Source organism: Branchiostoma lanceolatum, chromosome 19, assembly GCF_035083965.1.
Source record: "Branchiostoma lanceolatum isolate klBraLanc5 chromosome 19, klBraLanc5.hap2, whole genome shotgun sequence".
In the NCBI taxonomy this organism is placed as follows: domain Eukaryota; kingdom Metazoa; phylum Chordata; class Leptocardii; order Amphioxiformes; family Branchiostomatidae; genus Branchiostoma; species Branchiostoma lanceolatum.
Window position 1 is genome coordinate 15315002 of NC_089740.1, and position 18319 is coordinate 15333320.

General features: G+C 43.4%; 2 protein-coding genes across 21 annotated transcripts in view; both read right to left on the reverse strand.

Annotated features, from left to right (window-relative positions):
- The window catches only part of LOC136425461 (talin-1-like), a 158448-nt gene extending 149466 nt beyond the window's left edge, over positions 1 to 8982 (reverse strand). For 10 of the 18 annotated variants that reach the window (XM_066414329.1, XM_066414328.1, XM_066414325.1 and 7 more), the window contains exon 1: positions 8883 to 8982. The gene's annotated coding sequence lies outside the window, so the exon portion shown is untranslated. The remainder of the gene's footprint in view (positions 1 to 8882) is intronic. The other 8 variants (XM_066414339.1, XM_066414338.1, XM_066414337.1 and 5 more) reach the window with 1 other exon arrangement.
- Positions 8983 to 9283: 301 nt separating this feature from the next.
- LOC136425649 (uncharacterized) lies at positions 9284 to 18262 on the reverse strand. 3 transcript variants are annotated; one of them, XM_066414573.1, is made up of 7 exons: positions 17722 to 18262; positions 15532 to 15759; positions 14341 to 14571; positions 13241 to 13360; positions 12120 to 12500; positions 11241 to 11450; positions 9284 to 10774 (listed from the first exon to the last, which is right to left on the reverse strand). In XM_066414573.1, the coding sequence occupies exons 2-5, from the start codon at positions 15757 to 15759 to the stop codon at positions 12222 to 12224; spliced, it is 858 nt and encodes a 285-aa protein (XP_066270670.1). In that variant the 5' UTR covers positions 17722 to 18262; the 3' UTR covers positions 9284 to 10774; positions 11241 to 11450; positions 12120 to 12221. The 3 variants fall into 3 exon arrangements, with proteins under 3 accessions (XP_066270670.1, XP_066270669.1, XP_066270671.1); XM_066414572.1 differs by lacking the exons at positions 9284 to 10774; positions 11241 to 11450 and adding an exon at positions 11460 to 11589; XM_066414574.1 differs by lacking the exons at positions 9284 to 10774; positions 11241 to 11450; positions 12120 to 12500 and adding an exon at positions 12668 to 12913 and having other exon boundaries at positions 17722 to 18261.
- Between the last annotated feature and the right edge of the window lie 57 nt (positions 18263 to 18319).

Consider the following 18319-nt stretch of genomic DNA (forward strand, 5'->3'; position numbering starts at 1 on the left):
TGCCTTGTAGCAAAAGCTGAACTGCGCCGATATTTACAGTTGATTAAGACTTGATTATTCAACACATTTATATTATATCTATAAAGGATTAAAAACCATATGATAAAAGGAATGGCAATGCTAAACTAAATCTATAAGTATAACTTTAAAAAATGTGGTTAGATTCCACCCATTTCCCCCCCCCCCCAGTTATCATCATCTGAGAAATATGAAATAGATTGGTGTGGCAAGACATACTCAAAATGTAGAACACAACATCTCTTGTAAGTTGTATCATATTCTATCAAAGCATAGATAGAACTTAAGATCTTTCAAATGGACCACACATATACCAGCAAAAAAATGTTCCCTCCTCCTGCTACATGTACATTAGCCTTCTAGCTTCAAATCTATAATACGGTAGTATAATGGTTCTACTAATCTACAGAAGCCAGAAGTAATATAAAATAGTCACAAATATACCAGAAAAAAAGCAACAGTTGTACCAGTTGTAGCCTCTGGAAAAGGGATCCTGCGAAACAGTAGGTAAAAAGTTAGTTAGTTTACGATGCCCCCCTCCCCATTCCCCCTTTAGTAATACATTAACACAAATAGTACAACAAGGAAATAACTCCACAACGACCTACCTCCCAACACGCCCATTCTCACCGCGGACAACTAATCGCGTTAGACCTAAACGTCCGTTCTGCAACAAGATTACAACGCTGTCCCCCCATTCGCTGATTTCCCCCGAGTACATATGACATCGTCCCTTCAAATCTCGCAAATGGCCAGTAGGATTATGAGTAGGGCCATTGATCATATAGAAATTCAATAGAGTTTGGACTAAGCCAGCTGTCCTGGACAAAAGTACAAAACTGGGCAAAAGCAAATCTTTTTGTGGTTGTGGAGAAGTTAAATGTTTAGATTTATAACTCAAAAGTTGTCTTATGTAATTTTTAATTCAGGATTAATTATGAGTAGGACGATTGATCATAGGGAGATTCAATAGAGTTTGGACAAAACAACCTGTCTTGGACAAAAGTACATCACTGGTCTTCTTCCGCAAGACTGACTTAACAGCTCATATCACGTAGCCCTATTCTTGGCCTGTCCTAGCACTTTTTGTTTCGCTTTTTCATTTGAAGTGAAAAATAACAACAACTTGAGTTTTGTCTGACACTTTTAATGTGTTGCCTCTAGATTGGTAACTGCTTCTTCTGATCTGCTTCAATTTAGGAAATCAGCATCTTTAAAAGCTAAATGGGAGCACCAGTCCAGTGGTGTTATGTCCTTCTTAATTTGGTGTGCCAGTTTCTTTCCACTTGTGTTTTACTGAAGACACAGAGCAATGGCTAATCGGACTGCTAAAGGACATTGTAGGTTTGAATTCCAGAGACTGAGGTATGAATTCTGAACCACAACTGACAAGCTACAGGACAGGGGTGTGGCACTCTAGGATGGGATGTTGAATAAAGCAGGGGGTCCCGTGTCTGAGGAGAGCTACACCTGGATTAAGAACCCATCACACTTATTGATATGATTAGGGGTCCATCTTGATGTTTCTCAGGGTCTAAGTCTGTGTACCGGTAGGTAAAATTTCCTTGGGAGTACATGTAGGTCAGCCCTAGAGCCAAAGAGTTGGCCTGTGGCAGCAGTCTGAATTCCAGGCTATGTAGTGGACCCTGGAACAGTCTGGGTTCCAGGTTAAACAGGAGAAGGGTCAGTTACAACATCAGTTACATCTGGGGTCATCAGATGATGTCATCCATAAAACCCAGTTTGTGTTACAAGGTAAGGAGACTAGTACCAGGCAGGGGTGCCTCCCAATTTCACACCAGTCAGGGGGGTTCAGTGTTAGCAGGCAGGGGACTGTAGTACATGGTTGTAATGAGCTCAGACTGGTACAGGTTGTCACTCTGGGGTCAGCTAAGAACCCGCCACACTTAACGAAAAGAGTAGGGGTCCTTACCCGTGTGAGTGGATCAAACCTTACTAAGTAACAGTCATATATAGGCTAGCCGCTACAGAATCTTCTGCAAGTTGAAGCTGGTAGCCTCAAATTCAGTCAAAAGAAAGAAGAAGAAACTTCACATGTAACACCGGAGCAGAGTGTCAGGGACTGATCACTACTGGTGGAGAGGGGGTGACTACAGTACCAGGCAGGGATGCCTACCGATTTCACACCAGTCACGGGGGTTCAGTGTTAGCAGGCAGGGGACTGTACTACATGGTAGTAATGAGCTCAGACTGGTACAGGCTGTCACTCTGGGGTCAGGATCAAGCAAAGTGTCAGGGACTGATCATTACTCATGGAGGGGCAGGGGGTAGGTCTAATCTCCAAGCAGATCCATCGGTGGCAAGGCAGTGTCAAAAGGGCCAACCTGTACCTGTACCTTTTCGGCTTTTGAAACTGCCTTGCCACCGAAGGATCTTCCATGCTTCCCTCCTACAGAGTATAAAGTGAAGCTCCCCTGGTCCCCTGACACTGAGGTGTGAAAAATGTCTGCTGGGCAGGAAAACAGGGACTGTTCATTTCTGTTGTGTTGTGGGATGCTGCGGGATACAGACAGACATTCATCATCAAGTCCATATGATGTCATAAAGCCCCCGTCACAAATAAGAAATTCAGCTCGGCCGACGTGTTGGCAAGCTTCAAATGCGCATTGTCGGCTGAAGTACGGCCGACGTCCTGTCGATTATGCAGGCTTCGGGTGATTTTTTGAAATAAAAGTTGATCCAAATATTGGCCTTTTACCAGGTTAGTTGATACTGACTTCGTCCATGTCCAAGAGATGGTACCATCTCATGGGTGATTTTTAGTTTTTAGTGTTCGACAGACATCGCCCAAGATTTTCATTGGAAAATATGGTCAACACTCGGGCGATTTTGAAATTCGGTGAGCTTTCCGGCGATCTACAAAGTCGGCCGACGCTCGCATGAATTGTGACGCCGGCTTAACAACTTTGCATCATAAGTCTTTAGACCATAGCAGTTTGCAAGCAACTATCCCAAATGAAAGAAAACCAATCTGAATTACATCAGATCTACAGGTGAAAATATTATCATAGACAACTTGCTATTTATCAGGGGGGAAATTCTGGCTTGTTATTATACCTGATGAATGATAACCAAGTTAATAAACAGTGTCCTTGTGTCCTTGTAAAACATGTATTCTACATTTTATAGAACAAAGTTTCTAAAAATTGAAGGTAAAACTGAAGCCTTGATGCCAGACTGGCTCGAGTCTAGTAAAAAAATCTTCGTTCAGGGACATGTTGGACAAGCTGGCTAGTACAGGCCTTGGATTTGGAAACAGTCTGGCCAAATTTCTCACAGTTTGCAATATGCGGGTAACAGGAAATGAAGTGTTTCGAGCCCTGGTTTTCTACCAGCCACTATAATGATTCCTCCACACAGAAGCCATAATTCAGAAGTGACTGTGACGACCACAATAGACCCTTTCTCCAGTCGACCTTTTCACTTCCTACAAACAACGTATCACGCCTCCCCACAGCCATTTGTATGAGGAAATAGTTCCTGGGTTCTTCCACTGTTTACTAAGACCAGAGGAAAGTCAATACAGAATGGACCTGCAAATATGGACAGCGCTTCCTGGCAGAAACAAATCACTTCCTTGTTTAAAGGAGGAAGATAAAGTTGACAATGAAGTTATTCAAGAGTTCATTTTGGCCAATTTAGGGGTAATTTCTTCAAATTCTTGGTTCATTGTTAAAAGAAGACCGCTATCACTGAACTGGACGATCAACATGAAAACAAAGTCTGTGGGGAAAGTCTGTACCTAAAGTATGTAAGTTTAGCTTGAAAGTTCATCTGTGTTGGTAGAAATCATTTTTAACTACTTTGTAAGTTTGTTTACAGTTTGAAGGAGTGAGTACATATTTGTTTGTATTGTCAGATTTGAGTTTTCCTCCAACTCCAAGTCTAGATGTTTTCACGTCGTCCTGTTACTCTTTTAAATATCATAGACCAAAGCAAAAAAGAGGTCAAGGGATAGGTTACAGGTTACAGACCAAAGCAAAGGAAATAAATGCATGACCTTAACAAACAAGAAGTCATTCAATAGTTTGTTTATAGCTTTAACGTGACCAGTATGTTTAAAATCCCGACCTGTTTTCCTTTTGGCGACCTCCCAACGATGTTAACTACTGAAATGACCCGTCCCAAGTTTGGCTGCTATTCTTACTGCATGTGGGTCAAATTCTTTGCCATATATGTGCTGAGTGGAGAGATGGGGAGGGGGGCGTCTACTGGTACTTCACTTTTACCAGTCTTTATACTATTATAGGAAGTTCAGGGCACACCAATTTACTTTTTGGTTTTCTGACATTTCTGAATAAAAATTAGCAAGATGAAAAAACAGAGTTGGGAGGATACTTCGATCGAACTACATCCACTCCCTTAAACTGTGTGTACCAAGGTTCAGACTTTCTCTTCGTTTTTGTTTTTTTCCTTGGTTCAATTGAGAACCAACATATCAGAGTGGTGTGTCGGACAGTGTCCTCATGTGACACCAAGTGAATATAAACCTGAACATAACAGACATTTGAAATCAAAGTTATCAACTATGAAAAAATTCCATTATTCTACTTTTGTCATTGTTGTGTTTGACTTGAGTGGAACTGAAATGTGATACTTAAATGACTCATATATTGCTGTATCACCAGAGGATATCATGTTTCATCACAGTTTCATGACATCATTGTCAGGATGTGGTCTAAAAATGACAACTTCTGATATTTCTACATACAAGTCATTTCCTAAAACATGTGTCACTGTACTTCCAGTAAGCAGGTTGTACATAAAATGTTATAATTTCCTCAAAATCCTGAACCAATAACCTTTTAAAAATCGACCTGTGTGAATTTAAAAGTTTGACAAACAAAAAGGGAAAGTGAACATATCAAATTCCAATTTTTCATTCTAACACAACAAACTCCCCAGTCTGGAGTTTGACGGTCATCTTCAAGCAGATGTTAGGATGGAAAATCATTTTCTGGCACTCTACATCTGCCTGGAAATCAGGTTTACCACAGCTCTACCTCTCAGCCAAGGTCACGACAGGTCAAGGTCAAGCTCCAGTCCTGGGAGTATCAGGTTACAGACTAACAGCTAGAGCTAAAGGGCTCAAGTTAAAGGTCCTACCTACAGTTGTCATGTTGTTGTTGTTGTGCACCTTGTAGTGCCGAGTAGAATATAGTTATAGGGGCCTGGGCAGCAAGTCTCCTTGCTGTTTCAGTAGCAAGGTATACTTTTTACAGGGAGGGGTTGCTAGCCTTTCTCCTTCCAACCAACATGCCTTTCCCATCTTATGACTTTACCTGTGTAATATTACTACAGGAACAACACAATGCAGAAAAGGTGTCAAACAACAGGAATGGGTTCCTTTATACTTTGAATCCATACCCCACCCTGTGCACATAGGGGTCCACTGAAAACAACCCCCTCCCCTACATCCAACCAAGACCAAGTACATTGTTATGATTGTATGACCCCTCCTCTGATGCCTGATGAATCCATATCTGTAATCTGACACCCATACAGGGGACATCTCAGATGACATGAAAAGACTTTGATCCAGTCTGGGAGTCATTCTAACACTACACATCTCAACAAACATGCTAAGGGCTTCAATACTGATGCTTGTCATTGCAATCAATGCAACCCCTGACTTCTTCAGCTGCTCTAGGTCAATTCTAGCATACACTAATAAAGCAATTGAAAGAATATCTTAACGACACAACAAAAGTACATGTACAATGACTTTTGCACGGTCTTCTATAAACATAAAGATCATCATCATCATCATGAAAATACAGATGTGTATGAGGAAATCTGCACATTACGCTGTGTGTACATAGTCTCTAAACTTTCTCTGATGTATTCATCTGTTTGTACAGAGATCATCTCGATCTAAGCTACAACATAAGTAAGGAAAGAAACTGTCAATATTGATAGAAAGAAGAGACTGGTAAATTACATCTAATCAAGGCAGTTTAAGATAGTCTTAACCACCTCAATCTTATTAATCAAAGAGTTTGCACAATTTCAGCTGGAATAAAAGGCTATGGGTATTATCACTGTCATCTTCACAAGCAACATCACAGCTTGTCAAAACACAATGATTAGATCTTCATTAAGAACATTTATCTAAACAGCAGTTTCCTTGTAAACGTTTGCAAAGACGGTACTTTCAGAACAACTGATTGTAGGACATGCAGTGCAATCAGCTGAGGGTGATCAAAATAAATAAGATAATACAAAATACAGTCAAACCTGCCTAGGCGACCACCTTTTCAACGCGACCACCTGGCCATGGCGACCGCTTTTTCTCGGTCCCGAAAATTTTCCCCATAGGCACAAGCATTAAGCTGCCTGCCCAAGGCGACCACCTGTCCAACGCGACCGCGACCGCCACGAATTGGGACCGCACAGAGCACAATTCCTGCCCATGGCGGCCGCCTAATTTTCAAGCGTGCGGTGACATCGGATCATTTTGCTGTCGGATTTCACGGAAATGTTTTCAAGACTTTGAAGGACGAAAATAAGGACAAAAAGATATGGAATAGCAATGTTATAGCATAGATTCCTCCATGAAGTGTTTTGATAAAACGTTCCCCCAATAAAAATTGTAAAAAGACAAATGTTTGTAATGTTGTTGTGCCTATCGTAATCTTATAGTTTACCGCGAACTCCGGTCGGTTTAAACTCAATTTTCAAAACGAATACGTAGTGCATGGCGTCAAAAAGTCAGATTTCACAGAAATTATTATCTATTTTTGAATTGTCAACAAAAATGTCACTGTGTCTTACTAAATTCCGCCGAAAAATGACTTCGCGGCGGGCAAAACATCGGGCGAGAAATGTTGTTCCTCGGTCCCGACGCCATCTTGGATTTGGCGCGGCTCGGATTTGACGTACCGCTGACCTTTCTGAAACACGATGCTTTTGTGTATGAACATTTGTGAATACTCTAGTTATTGATGAAAATTGATATTCTTTTTTTCTTTTTATTTCCATGAATCTCACAAAACTTTATTGGACGCTGTGCGTTCTGCTGCACTGACTTACCTTTCCATGCGGTCGCACAGAGCTTGGTGGCGCGACGAAATCACACCGTTCCGTTTTCATCTTTAGTTGTCAGATCGAAAACTTTTTTGACCCTTTTATCCAGCGGTCGGCGCCCCAAAAAAGGCTGGGGCCAGCAGGTGTTATCTCGGGATTTGTCTTAGGCCTTAAACTTCGATGATGTGCGTGTGTGTACTATTTAATGTAACGTGTGATTGCGGGAGGGCGCTGCGAGATTATCGAGGCAACCATTGTTTTGTAGTCAAAATTATGACGAAAATTTGTACACGATGTAGCGGTATACAATTATTACAACGATAACGGAAAATAAAATTTTTGTAGGATCTTTCTGTCAATGAGAATTGAACCTGGTGGGGGTCATGCTGTCTAAATTCACATAATTTCCATCCATTTACGTACTGTATTTGAAAACCTCGACCTGGAAACATGTGAGTGGAATCCTCTTCATGGCGACCACCTGTCCATCGCGACCGTTTTTGCCCGGTCCGCCGGGTGGTCGCCTTGGGCAGGTTTGACTGTATAGTCAACTGTCAAATACAGAAACAATAATCCTCTATAATGAATACCATACTAAGTACATGTATGGATGTACAGTCAAAAAGTAATATTTGCAGTAAATATTCAAAATTAACAATACTGTATCAGGTAGAACAAAACTACAAAGAGTTATAATCATACAGTTGTGTCAGATTTTGAAATGATGTTTGTTTTGTGAATACAACTCAAAGCAAATGGGAGTGATGAGATTTGCATACTTGATCCACCCACCAAAAATAAACAAAAACACATGTTTGGGCTGATAATAGAAGGTGTGAAAACCCCAGTGTTGGAGGGTCCATATGTGTCACAAACATATCCAGACTGGTTCCCACAGCCCCCCTGGGGCCCCCTCATCACTCAAACAAGTCATCTCACAACAACCTGAACCAGCCCACTGCTTTTCCCATTTCATTCCTCACTAGATATAGTCTATAAATAATCCTGGGTTAGTGCGTAACTTCCCGTCCAACCAAAACGGGTAGCTAGACTCAAAACCGGGGATGACAGAAATGTTCTGCTTTCTACAGATGACAAGAGAAGGGGGGCTGGAAAGACTGGAGTAGAGAGAAATGTTCACAGATGTTGGTTTTCAGCGGTAGAGTTTCCGCGAAACGTCAAACCTATAACAACACCCGTCAGCTGACAACAGCTGGGAAGAACATCAACACTGGTTTTGATTGACAGTTAAGGCAGACGACGTATTTTGACGCATGGGGGGGAGGGGTGAGGAACTGTATGACATACTGGAAAAATGATAAGCGATTTATAAAATATCAGCGTGATCCCTTCCAATAATTAATCCCAGGTTGTTGTCCACAGCCCGGCCGTATTTTGAGTACAAAGCCTCTATAGTGTTCACCCGCCCACGGGCTGTGGTCGGAGTCACACCGGGACAGAACCCTTCTCAACTCGGCAGGCCCTGGTCATCACAGCTGAGACACAGATAGAGTACAGATGTACCGAGCCCAGACGGTAGACATCCCGGTGAACAGGAGAGTGTACCGCCGGGTAGACCCTCTCCCCAGCCCCGGCGCGAACCCTCCCCCGTCCCCCTGCGCTAATTTGCTTTCCACATTCCGGGCACTTCCGCGCACCAAAAACGCCAAGAATTCACCCCGATTTCTCCCCACACAAGACACAGATACCCTCAGATCTACGTCTCACTCCTACCTTAAGTCTTCTTCTTCAGGTACACACCTGTCTTGTTGGTGAATCTTAAATTTAAAGACTTCAAAGTAAAAGTTGTATCTTACCTCCCAACTTGTCCCACCCTACTCTCGGCCCATGAAAACAAAAATGGCGGATTTCCCTCGTGACGTCATTTCCGCCAGGAAGTGGCCGCCGGCAGGTCAAAGGTCGACGTTCCGTCTGGGCGAGTTTCAGATTTGTCATTTGTTGTCCGTGTCAGAAAACATGTTTTGGGTAAAATCATGTTCAGAAAAGTGACTTTTTGATAATGAAAGCATTCATTCTGTGCGAAGACCAACTGTCATAGATACTGAATGTATCTCAGATTGTTTTGTTATTTCTAACTGCTTTTATTTTCAACATAAACTAAGTTGGCGTCGACCTTCAAACAGAAATAGCGTTAAACCGTATCTCTGACCGTATCTAAACAACCAATTACTCATCACAACTTCCTGTGAGTCAAACCTGATAACAAGCGGCGTTTTTATTCCTGTGATCATGATCTGTCATAGATATTTCCGGTACTTTTTATACTTTAAGGTGAATATTTATAAAAGTGGCCAAAGGGCATACGGATTTTACAAATAAAAACATACGAATTTTGATTTAAACTTATTCAACGGTATGAGAGAAATGTGTCATTCTTATTCATAAGAATCTTATGTACAAGAAATACTAACTGTTGACAGTAACATCGACCAATCTCAATTGGAAGAACCAAGTAGGAACCGACGAACGGTCAAGTTGTTTTATAACATGCGCTCTTTGCTTAAACCGCTTGGTGCCCTGCTCCGTGGCCTGGCAGCTTTCACTTTACTTTCTCTTTCTCTTTATTTGAGGAAAGGTAACGTTACACTTAGGCTTTTCGTATTTATCTCCACAACTACATTTAACGTGCAAAAACATAAACGCACCATTTTTTTAAATGTCCTGGACATATCCGGTAGGCAATGTTGTGACGGTACATGTGGTGACGTCTCTTGTCTGTCAGATATTGGGTCTTCAACAAATAATCTATAAATAGGTTTAGCATATTGATTGCGAGCAAAGTTGTAACGTTACATCTCATAAGCGACTCTCATAGTGTCCGAAATACATAACCTTAGGGTTACCATTGTCATTAAAACATCTTCAACTGAAGCAGAGAAGTGGTCGCTTACTAAGAATGCTTGAGAATACTGCACGTCAGATGTCTTTGAAATCCCCACGAAGTGGTATATTGAACACTATTACAGAGTCACATTGATTAATCAATAGTATCATTGGACGGGATGCCCCAAATGAGAGCTGCCCAGTATTGTATAGAAATAGAAATCAACATATGTAACGTTAACTGGCATAGTAGACATAGAACACTTCATCGTGTCTTCTTGTATAGCTTAGAATCTACGTGTGGATTGTACTACATCAACGTAAGTAGCCAATAATCTTATACAACATTTTGCCTTACATTCTACCGGTTGAAATTGTTGTAAGATAAAGTCTGACTTGATTCGACTCGACTCATATAACATATCGTATACTCAAGTTCAACCACATCGTATAAAAGCATTATTATACAACATTGTGAAAGAAATATTTTACATATTACCTTTTAATGACATACACTGTAGGTTCGGATACTGTATCCTGTACTGCATGATAACAAATTGTCACATACGAACGTTACTGTACAACGGGAAAGTGTAGCAAACTAATCTTGCATCATAGCATAGCCACACGTTACGGTATACTGACAAAGTTAGCAATGGCGTACATATTACTGCATTCTTAGCGAACTGCAGCATACTATTTTTTTCCGGAATAAATAAAGTTTCAAACGTTCATACAAACAAACCGACCTTACGCCACAGCCACGCATTACTGTATGGTGGCAAACTGTAGCGTACTAGTCTTGCTTCATGTTTAGTCTTCCGCCTGGTCATGATCACCATTACATGTCACAAGATGCTGCATTCTGAGACAAAAAGGGAAGAAACATGTCAGGTATTGGGTAGTCATATACTTAAGTATTGTATTGTACGTGTGTAGATCAGAGACCACAAACCTCCATTCGATCAGGACGGTGGACGATACCGACTTTTCAAAACAAAAAGTGCTTCATGTAAGAGTATGAAAGAGGTAATATCAAGGTTGGGGGATTCGATGTTTGCCTCAATGTTGATGGATTCAAAAATAAATTACATCAACGTCGATGAAGGTTAAACATCCAGATGACAAGATACGCCAAAAACAGTTTTCAAGCATCTGGATATGATTTTGGATTCCAAAATTACATCCAGTTGCTTCAGTAATTTTGTTTTCTGCACTAAGCTATGAGAGAGAGAGAGAGAGAGAGAGAGAGAGAGAGAGAGAGAGAGAGAGAGAGAGAGAGAGAGAGAGAGAGAGAGAGAGAGAGAGAGAGAGAGAGATACCACACCAACCTTTGTCGTCCGTTGGAACCCCCATGCTGACGGTGTTGACGGGAGTTTTGATCAGCCTTTTCCAGTTCAGGACGGTTCCGACGGGGTTGCAGAAGCGGCTGCTGAGTTTCTCCATGGCGCCCATCATGTGCTCGCTGTACAGCCCCTCCGACTGGTCCTTCAGCCCGGTCGCTCTGTCCGTAAACAGCGACGCCTTCTTCCCCAGGCTGCCTACGGGGATGATAAACTGGTTTATTGTCATACATACATAACGTTACATACATACATACACAATAAAACAGCCCCTCCGACTGGACCCTCAGCCCGGTCGCTCTGTCCGCAAACAGCGACGTCTTCTTCCCAAGGTTTCCTACGGGAATGATTGATAACATAACCTGAACTCAATCAAGCCTCCTGTAACGGCTTGCCGCCCTGTAACCGCATAGCCGCCCAAGGGGAGGGGACAGAAATCCCCGGACAGCTGGTGTTTGCGTTATACAGACTAATTGATATCTTATCGCCCGGTGCCGAAATATATTTGATGGAATTTGAAGAACGCCATTTGTGATAATGGGTTTTAATTCAGAGAACATGTCGCACACAACAACTGAATTACATGTTCTGTACATTTGATTTTTTTAGATAAAGTTAAATTGAAATGTGACACATTGACTGTCATACTAACATACAAACTAACAAAAAGTTTACCAGAGGACTGGCCATGTGCAGTTGTTGTGGCTTTCTCGTGATCGTCGATGATCTAAGACAATCACTGCTCATGACAATCAATTCATAGCTTCTATAGAGTTAATTCTTCTGTTCAACCACAAACATACAAAACCACACACGATACCGAAAACATACAATTCTTCTTATCAAAGGTATTCAAAGCGACCAAACCTGGAGAGAGCATGTAGGACTCGTAGAAGACAATGGCGTTCTCTCGATCGTCGATGACCTGCGGCCACCACTGCTCATTCAAAGGTTCTAGAGCCATGCTACTCAACCACAAACATACAAAACCACACACGATACCGAAAACATACAATTCTTCTTGGCAAAGGTAATCAAAGTGACCAAACCTGGGGAGAGCATGTAGGACTCGTAGAAGACGATGGCGTTCTCGCGATCGTCGATGACCTGCGGCCACCACTGCTCGACGTGCTGGGCGTACTCCCGAGCGTACATGGCCACCACGCCGGTGTGCGGGGTCGCGTAGCGCGGGGACAGGGCCGGGTTCAGGTCAGGCGACTTGTTCTCAGGGTCCACCACTGCCATCTCCTGTTAGAGGGAAAAGATAGACGTCATTCTCAACCCAGGGTCCACCACTGCCATCTCCTGTTAGAGGAAACATAAAGATGAGGACAGGGCCGGGTTCAGGTCAGGAGACTTGTTCTCAGGGTCCACCAGCGCCATCTCCTGTTAGAGGGAAAATAGACATAATTCTCAACCCAGGGTCCACCACTGCCATCTCCTGTTAGAGGAAACATAAGAATGAGGACAGGGCCGGGTTCAGGTCAGGGGACTTGTTCTCAGGGTCCACCACCGCCATCTCCTGTTAGAGGGAAAAGATAGACGTCATTCTCAACCCAGGGTCCACCACCGCCATCTCCTGTTAGAGAGAAACATAAGAATGAGGACAGGGCCGGGTTCAGGTCAGGCGACTTGTTCTCAGGGTCCACCACTGCCATCTCCTGTTAGAGGGAAAATAGACATTATTCTCAACCCAGAGTCCACCACTGCCATCTCCTGTTAGTGGGAAGATTAGAATGAGTTCTCTGTCTATCGAAAGGGGGAAAAGTCGATGCAGGAACATTTGTGCGAAAAGATTTGCACACAGTGCACATAAAAAGTGGTAGAAGACAAAAGTATTTTTTTCTTTTTAACCACTTTTTGAACAGTTAAAACTGTTGCCAATCTTGACCGATGAATCTGTGCTAAGATAAACTTGAACTGTAACCCTGCACGTTTTAATGAACTTGAACTGTGACCTTGGACGTTTAACGAACTTGAACTGTGACCTGATAGAGCGCGATGCGCAGCCCCGCCAGCAGGAGAAAGCAGGACAGCCCGATCTTGGCGTAGTTCTCCTGCATCAAGGTGCCGATCACGCCCGTGGTGGTCAGGTTCTGGTCCAGACCCTGCAGAACGGGAATAGTTTGGTTGGTAAGTTAAGGCCAATGAGTGTGTGTAAAGGTACACGACACTATCGGCCTATAGGAACCGCTGTTGGTATCTGTTAAGCCGTATGCTCCAGTGGCTTGACCATGTGACACGACATCATCCGTAATCCTGTCAAAGACAATCTTGCAGGGCAATCTGGAAGGAGGCGACTACACAGGGGAAGCCTGATAGAACAAGGTTCAGAAAGGCTGATGACTGTTGTATAGCAGTCACAGAGACAACTCTGGCGGCAAGGTGCTATCTTTTGGTCTACCTTACCCTCCTAACTGTACCATGCCTTCTTTACGCAGTTCACTCATAGTCTTTTTAGAACGACTGAGAGAAAATGCCCCCAACGAGCAGGTCAGGTCGAGGGAATAAGAAGTCGCGTTGTCGCTGTCCATGGTGCTGCTGGTGGCATCACTGTTCTCAGCGCCACCTAGCGATAAAACTGTACCATTACCTGTAAGTAATCGTGTAGACGTTGCCTGTCGGCGGGGTTGGTGATGTCGCTGTTCCGCTTGTTGACGGCGTAGTTGATGGACAGCGCGTCCTGAAGATCGTGCAGAACGCCGTTGACCTACGTTTTCTAGCGCCACCTAGCGATAAAACTGTGCCATTACCTGTAGATAATCGTGTAGACGTTGCCTGTCGGCGGGGTTCGTGATGTCGCTGTTCCGCTTGTTGACGGCGTAGTTGATGGACAGCGCGTCCTGAAGATCGTGCAGAACGCCGTTGATCTGGTCCAGAACTACGTTTTCTAGCGCCACCTAGCGATAAAACTGTGCCATTACCTGTAGATAATCGTGTGCCTGTCGGCGGGGTTGGTGACGTCACTGTTCCTTTTGTTGACGGCGTAGTTGATGGACAGCGCGTCCTGAAGATCGTGCAGAACGCCGTTGATCTGGTCCAGAACTACGTTTTCTAGCGCCACCTAGCGATAAAACTGTGCCATTACCTGTAGATAATCGTGTAGACGCTGCCTGTCGGCGGGGTTTGTGACGTCACTGTTCCGCTTGTTGACGGCGTAGTTGATGGACAAAGCGTCCTGAAGATCGTGTAGAACTCCGTTGATCTGGTCCAGGACGTCCTCCTTCAGCTCCTGCTGGACCAGGCACCTGATGTCCTCCAGGGTCGGCGACAGGGAGGCTGCGGGGAAGATCAGCTCCCACAGTTCACCGAATATCACCTGGGTGAGAGGATGGATGGAATTTATTTATTGGTTTTTATTGGTCAGAAATCACCCGCAATGGCAGCCTTTCTAGCGCTGAATTGATGCAGGGTTTTACAGGTTTCACATAATACACAACATATACATATAACGTTACATATCTTATCCACACTTGCATTATGTGGAATTGTCGCAAGGGTCTGGGCGGCTGCCAGTCGGCGCCACCAGGTGACCTCAATACGGCCTTCCCCAACCAAAGTCAGGTACCCATTTACACCGGGGTGGAGTGAGGAGAGTCGTGTAAAGTGCCTTTCCCAAGGGCACAACATCGGTGACATGACAGGATTCGAACCCGGGACCTCTTGGTTCTGAGCCGAACGCTCTGCCGTTGCGCCACACGACCTCACGATTATACTTATTTATTCATTTCATTTCATTTCATATTCATTCATCTGGGTTACTCTATAAAACTCTATAAAAGTTGATTTCCAAGAAGACCCCGTACATACAGGACAAGTCAGGTGGAGACAAAAGTGGACGACATATGAAATCAAAATCGTTGTCCGTAGCTTAAAGTCTTAGCCGTTCCAAGGTCAAAATCAATAAAGATTAAAAGTTTAAGTGGAATGACTAGTTCTTCAAGTAGATGTAAGGAATCGGCTCATTCCCAGTGTTTAATGCCTGTTTCTACAACATTGGTACTCTTTTCTAGTATTGCATTCTTCAACGGTTGCCGCCGATCTCCTCCTAGAAAAGACTAAATGTTGCAAAACAGCCGCATCCTTACATCTGCTTGGAGATTACAGAATGGCGGGTAGTCGTATAAAATGTACGGGACCTAAAACCAACTCAGGAAAGATCGAGACAAAGTAATGACTGTGAATACCAGAGTTACCAACCTAAGAGTGAGTTCTCGCTAGAGCTATCATACAGTGGAACTCATTGTTATCAAGTACAATTGTGGCAGCCGAATATCACCTGCCCGAGACCCCCCACGACGGGTCCTTTGCGCTGTCTTGACTTCACAAATTTAGCCACGGTCTTGGGGCTTTCCTCTGAGTCCGTCTCGCCCTTGGACTTGGCTTCGGGGACTGACGCGGGATCGACGGCGCCGTTGACCATGAGCTTGGCGAGTTCTGACGCGGCAGCGGCGGCAGGGTCTACAGCGTTCTCGTCATATATCTGCTTGGATAACTTGTCCCCCATCTGGAATATATAATTTTTATAAGGCCACTTGAAAACTAAAAGTTCACCAGCACACAAGCACTGCACGATGTTTTTTGGTTGTTTTGAGGTAGAAGTGACTATTTACACATGTTTAAGCTATCAGGTCTACCGAGTTTTCATGAAACATCTGCTTGGATATCATGTCTCCCTTCTGGATAATAAAGAAAAACATCTTGTTTGTTTATTTGTTTGCTTGAACCTTTGTTTATTCATAAGAAGCTCAAATCGGCACGCAGGCCGCTTTGCATTGAGGTCATGAAGGAAGAGGTAAGGGTCAGATGAAATGTAAAATGAGATACAGATTTGTCCTAAAAGGTTACTAAACTAAGATGACAAAAGCAAACGCATCCATCTGAATAACAGACGAAGTATAAGCATTTTGTTAGGCCATATCTGAAAACCAAAACATACATACCGAAAAACTCGCAAATTGGCTAGAATACTGCTTAAAGTAGAAGCGACTTTTTACACATGTATTACCTTACTTGGTACAAAGATCAGTAAAAATAATCTATCATTTTCGACCTATCGCCCATCTGAGACACAAAATACAGAAATTTAAAAAGTTCACTCGAAACCTAACAATTCACTACCACACAAACACGAACATGGCAAATTGTCTAAACTACTTTCAGTTGTTTTGAAGCAGAACTGACTATTTATACAAATACCAGCTATTCTGGTACAAAGTTGTGAAAACAATGTTTCGCTCTGCGATATTTTTATAAATGTGTTGATGATAAACATTATTTCCGGCACTGCAGTGATTTGTCGGCGTACGTCAAAGGGATCGATGTGTAAATATCATATAGTTGTATTTTCTACACCCAATGTTTTGGAATTAAAAATGATTGAAATTTGATATTCAACTCCAATGGAAAAAAAAAATTATAACATTGAAACACAAGAGGCAGGTAGTCGTTGTGGGAACCACTGAAACACAAGAGGCGAGCAGTACAGTATCCTGGCTCCCGGGGATCGAACCCGGGCCGCCAGCTCATGAAACCAACGCACTAACCACTAGTCTAAAGGTGCGGACCAGTTAGACTGGTCAGTTAGTGGCACTTGAACACCACTGTTACAACATGTAAATGGAGTAAGATTCACAATTCAGTACTGTCCATTGGAGAGGAAGAGAACATTTGAGTGTTTAACGACCAGTAATCAGTAAATGCAGAGTCACCGAGACTCGTACGTATTTTTTGCCGTACGATCTTCCATTTAGCCTCTACCAGGCTCCACAGGTCGCTGGGAAAATCGTAGAAATTGGCCAAATAGACGGATAACATGCCAGAGAAGTTAGTCCGCTATAGAAGTTACAGTTTTCGACCCGTGGATGACAAATGGTCCCTACCTCCGTAGCCGACGACCTCTGCACACTATTCACTCTACTTGGTCTTCCTAATTTTTTCCTGACATCCGCGGGGCCTGATAGAGGCTACTTCCATGAAGCTATGACAGAACAGAGCGTCGACAGTCGTTTATGTTCGCCAGACAGCTAAAGTTTGTACAACACATCCACGATTCCCGAAATAATGCGCAGGAACGTCATGTTCTGCTTGGATACGATCAGATGAGCGAACAAAATAGCAAACATTCCAGGCTACTCCAAACCGAGCAACGACCGTCTAGGCGTCGATCTTTCGGTACCTTTGTTGGGGATCGGTCGGGACCTAAGTCGTGGCAAGGTCCTGAATGTGTGACAGTGGGTTCCTAAGACAGCTAAAGATTGCACAAGACATCTGTAACGGTCCCAAGAAAGCCCTTATTTTGCTATACTAGAACCGTAAAGTACAGTACACCTGTACACTGCAGCTTAAGTCGCCAAAGTGACCGTGACGACCTAACGCAAACAACGGCAGCAGTGTGGATATATAGAGAGTTGTAAGATCACAACAAATAGTAACCATGGTCCGTTATGAGACAAAACGTGCGCCTTACCGTCTGTTAGACTGAGTAGGGACAGTCAGAACACCACAGGACCATCCTGCTGACTTTAAACATTCACACAGCTCGACACCAGTCCACACAGACCAGTTCTGTGGCACAGAAAAAAATCTGTTTGTGTCCGGATGTTCTCACAGGTCGAAGTCAGTCGATTCAACAACATGAGACGATTGCGAGCGTTGTATCTGATGAGATTAGATGCTACTTCAAGTCATTATCATACAGAGAAACCTACGTTATACACAACGGTACCCAAATGTTCGACGTTCGTAACGTTTATGGGCGTTTCGTGCTAGGGAGCGGTGATTGGCTTCGCGGTGCCCACGTGACTGCCGAGCCGGATACGGAACACAGTCATGTCACCGAACTTTGAACAGCCCGCCCCCAGGTAAACATTACAGGTGAGTAGTACAGGGGGAGCAGACTGAGTAGAAAACGCGAGAAAGTTGTCCATATACTGACTGGGTGAAGAAAGGAGGGGGAAATTCTCTGTAGAGCACAATGCTGTGAAATGTTGTAAAACGATGCCAATGGAAGCGATGGTAAGATGCACACAATTTATTTATTTATTTTTTTTATTTTTATTAAACAA

What these genes read in the sequence shown, in the direction of transcription:
- LOC136425649 (XM_066414573.1), bottom strand. Translation starts at nt 15,759, where the DNA reads ATGGGGGACAAGTTATCCAAGCAGATATATGACGAGAACGCTGTAGAC. An exon ending in TCGTGGGGGGTCTCGGGCAG is followed by an intron (nt 14,572 to 15,531) that starts GTGATATTCGGC and finishes CCTCTCACCCAG; the next exon opens with GTGATATTCGGTGAACTGTG. An exon ending in GTCTACACGATTATCTACAG is followed by an intron (nt 13,361 to 14,340) that starts GTAATGGCACAG and finishes CCCGTTCTGCAG; the next exon opens with GGTCTGGACCAGAACCTGAC.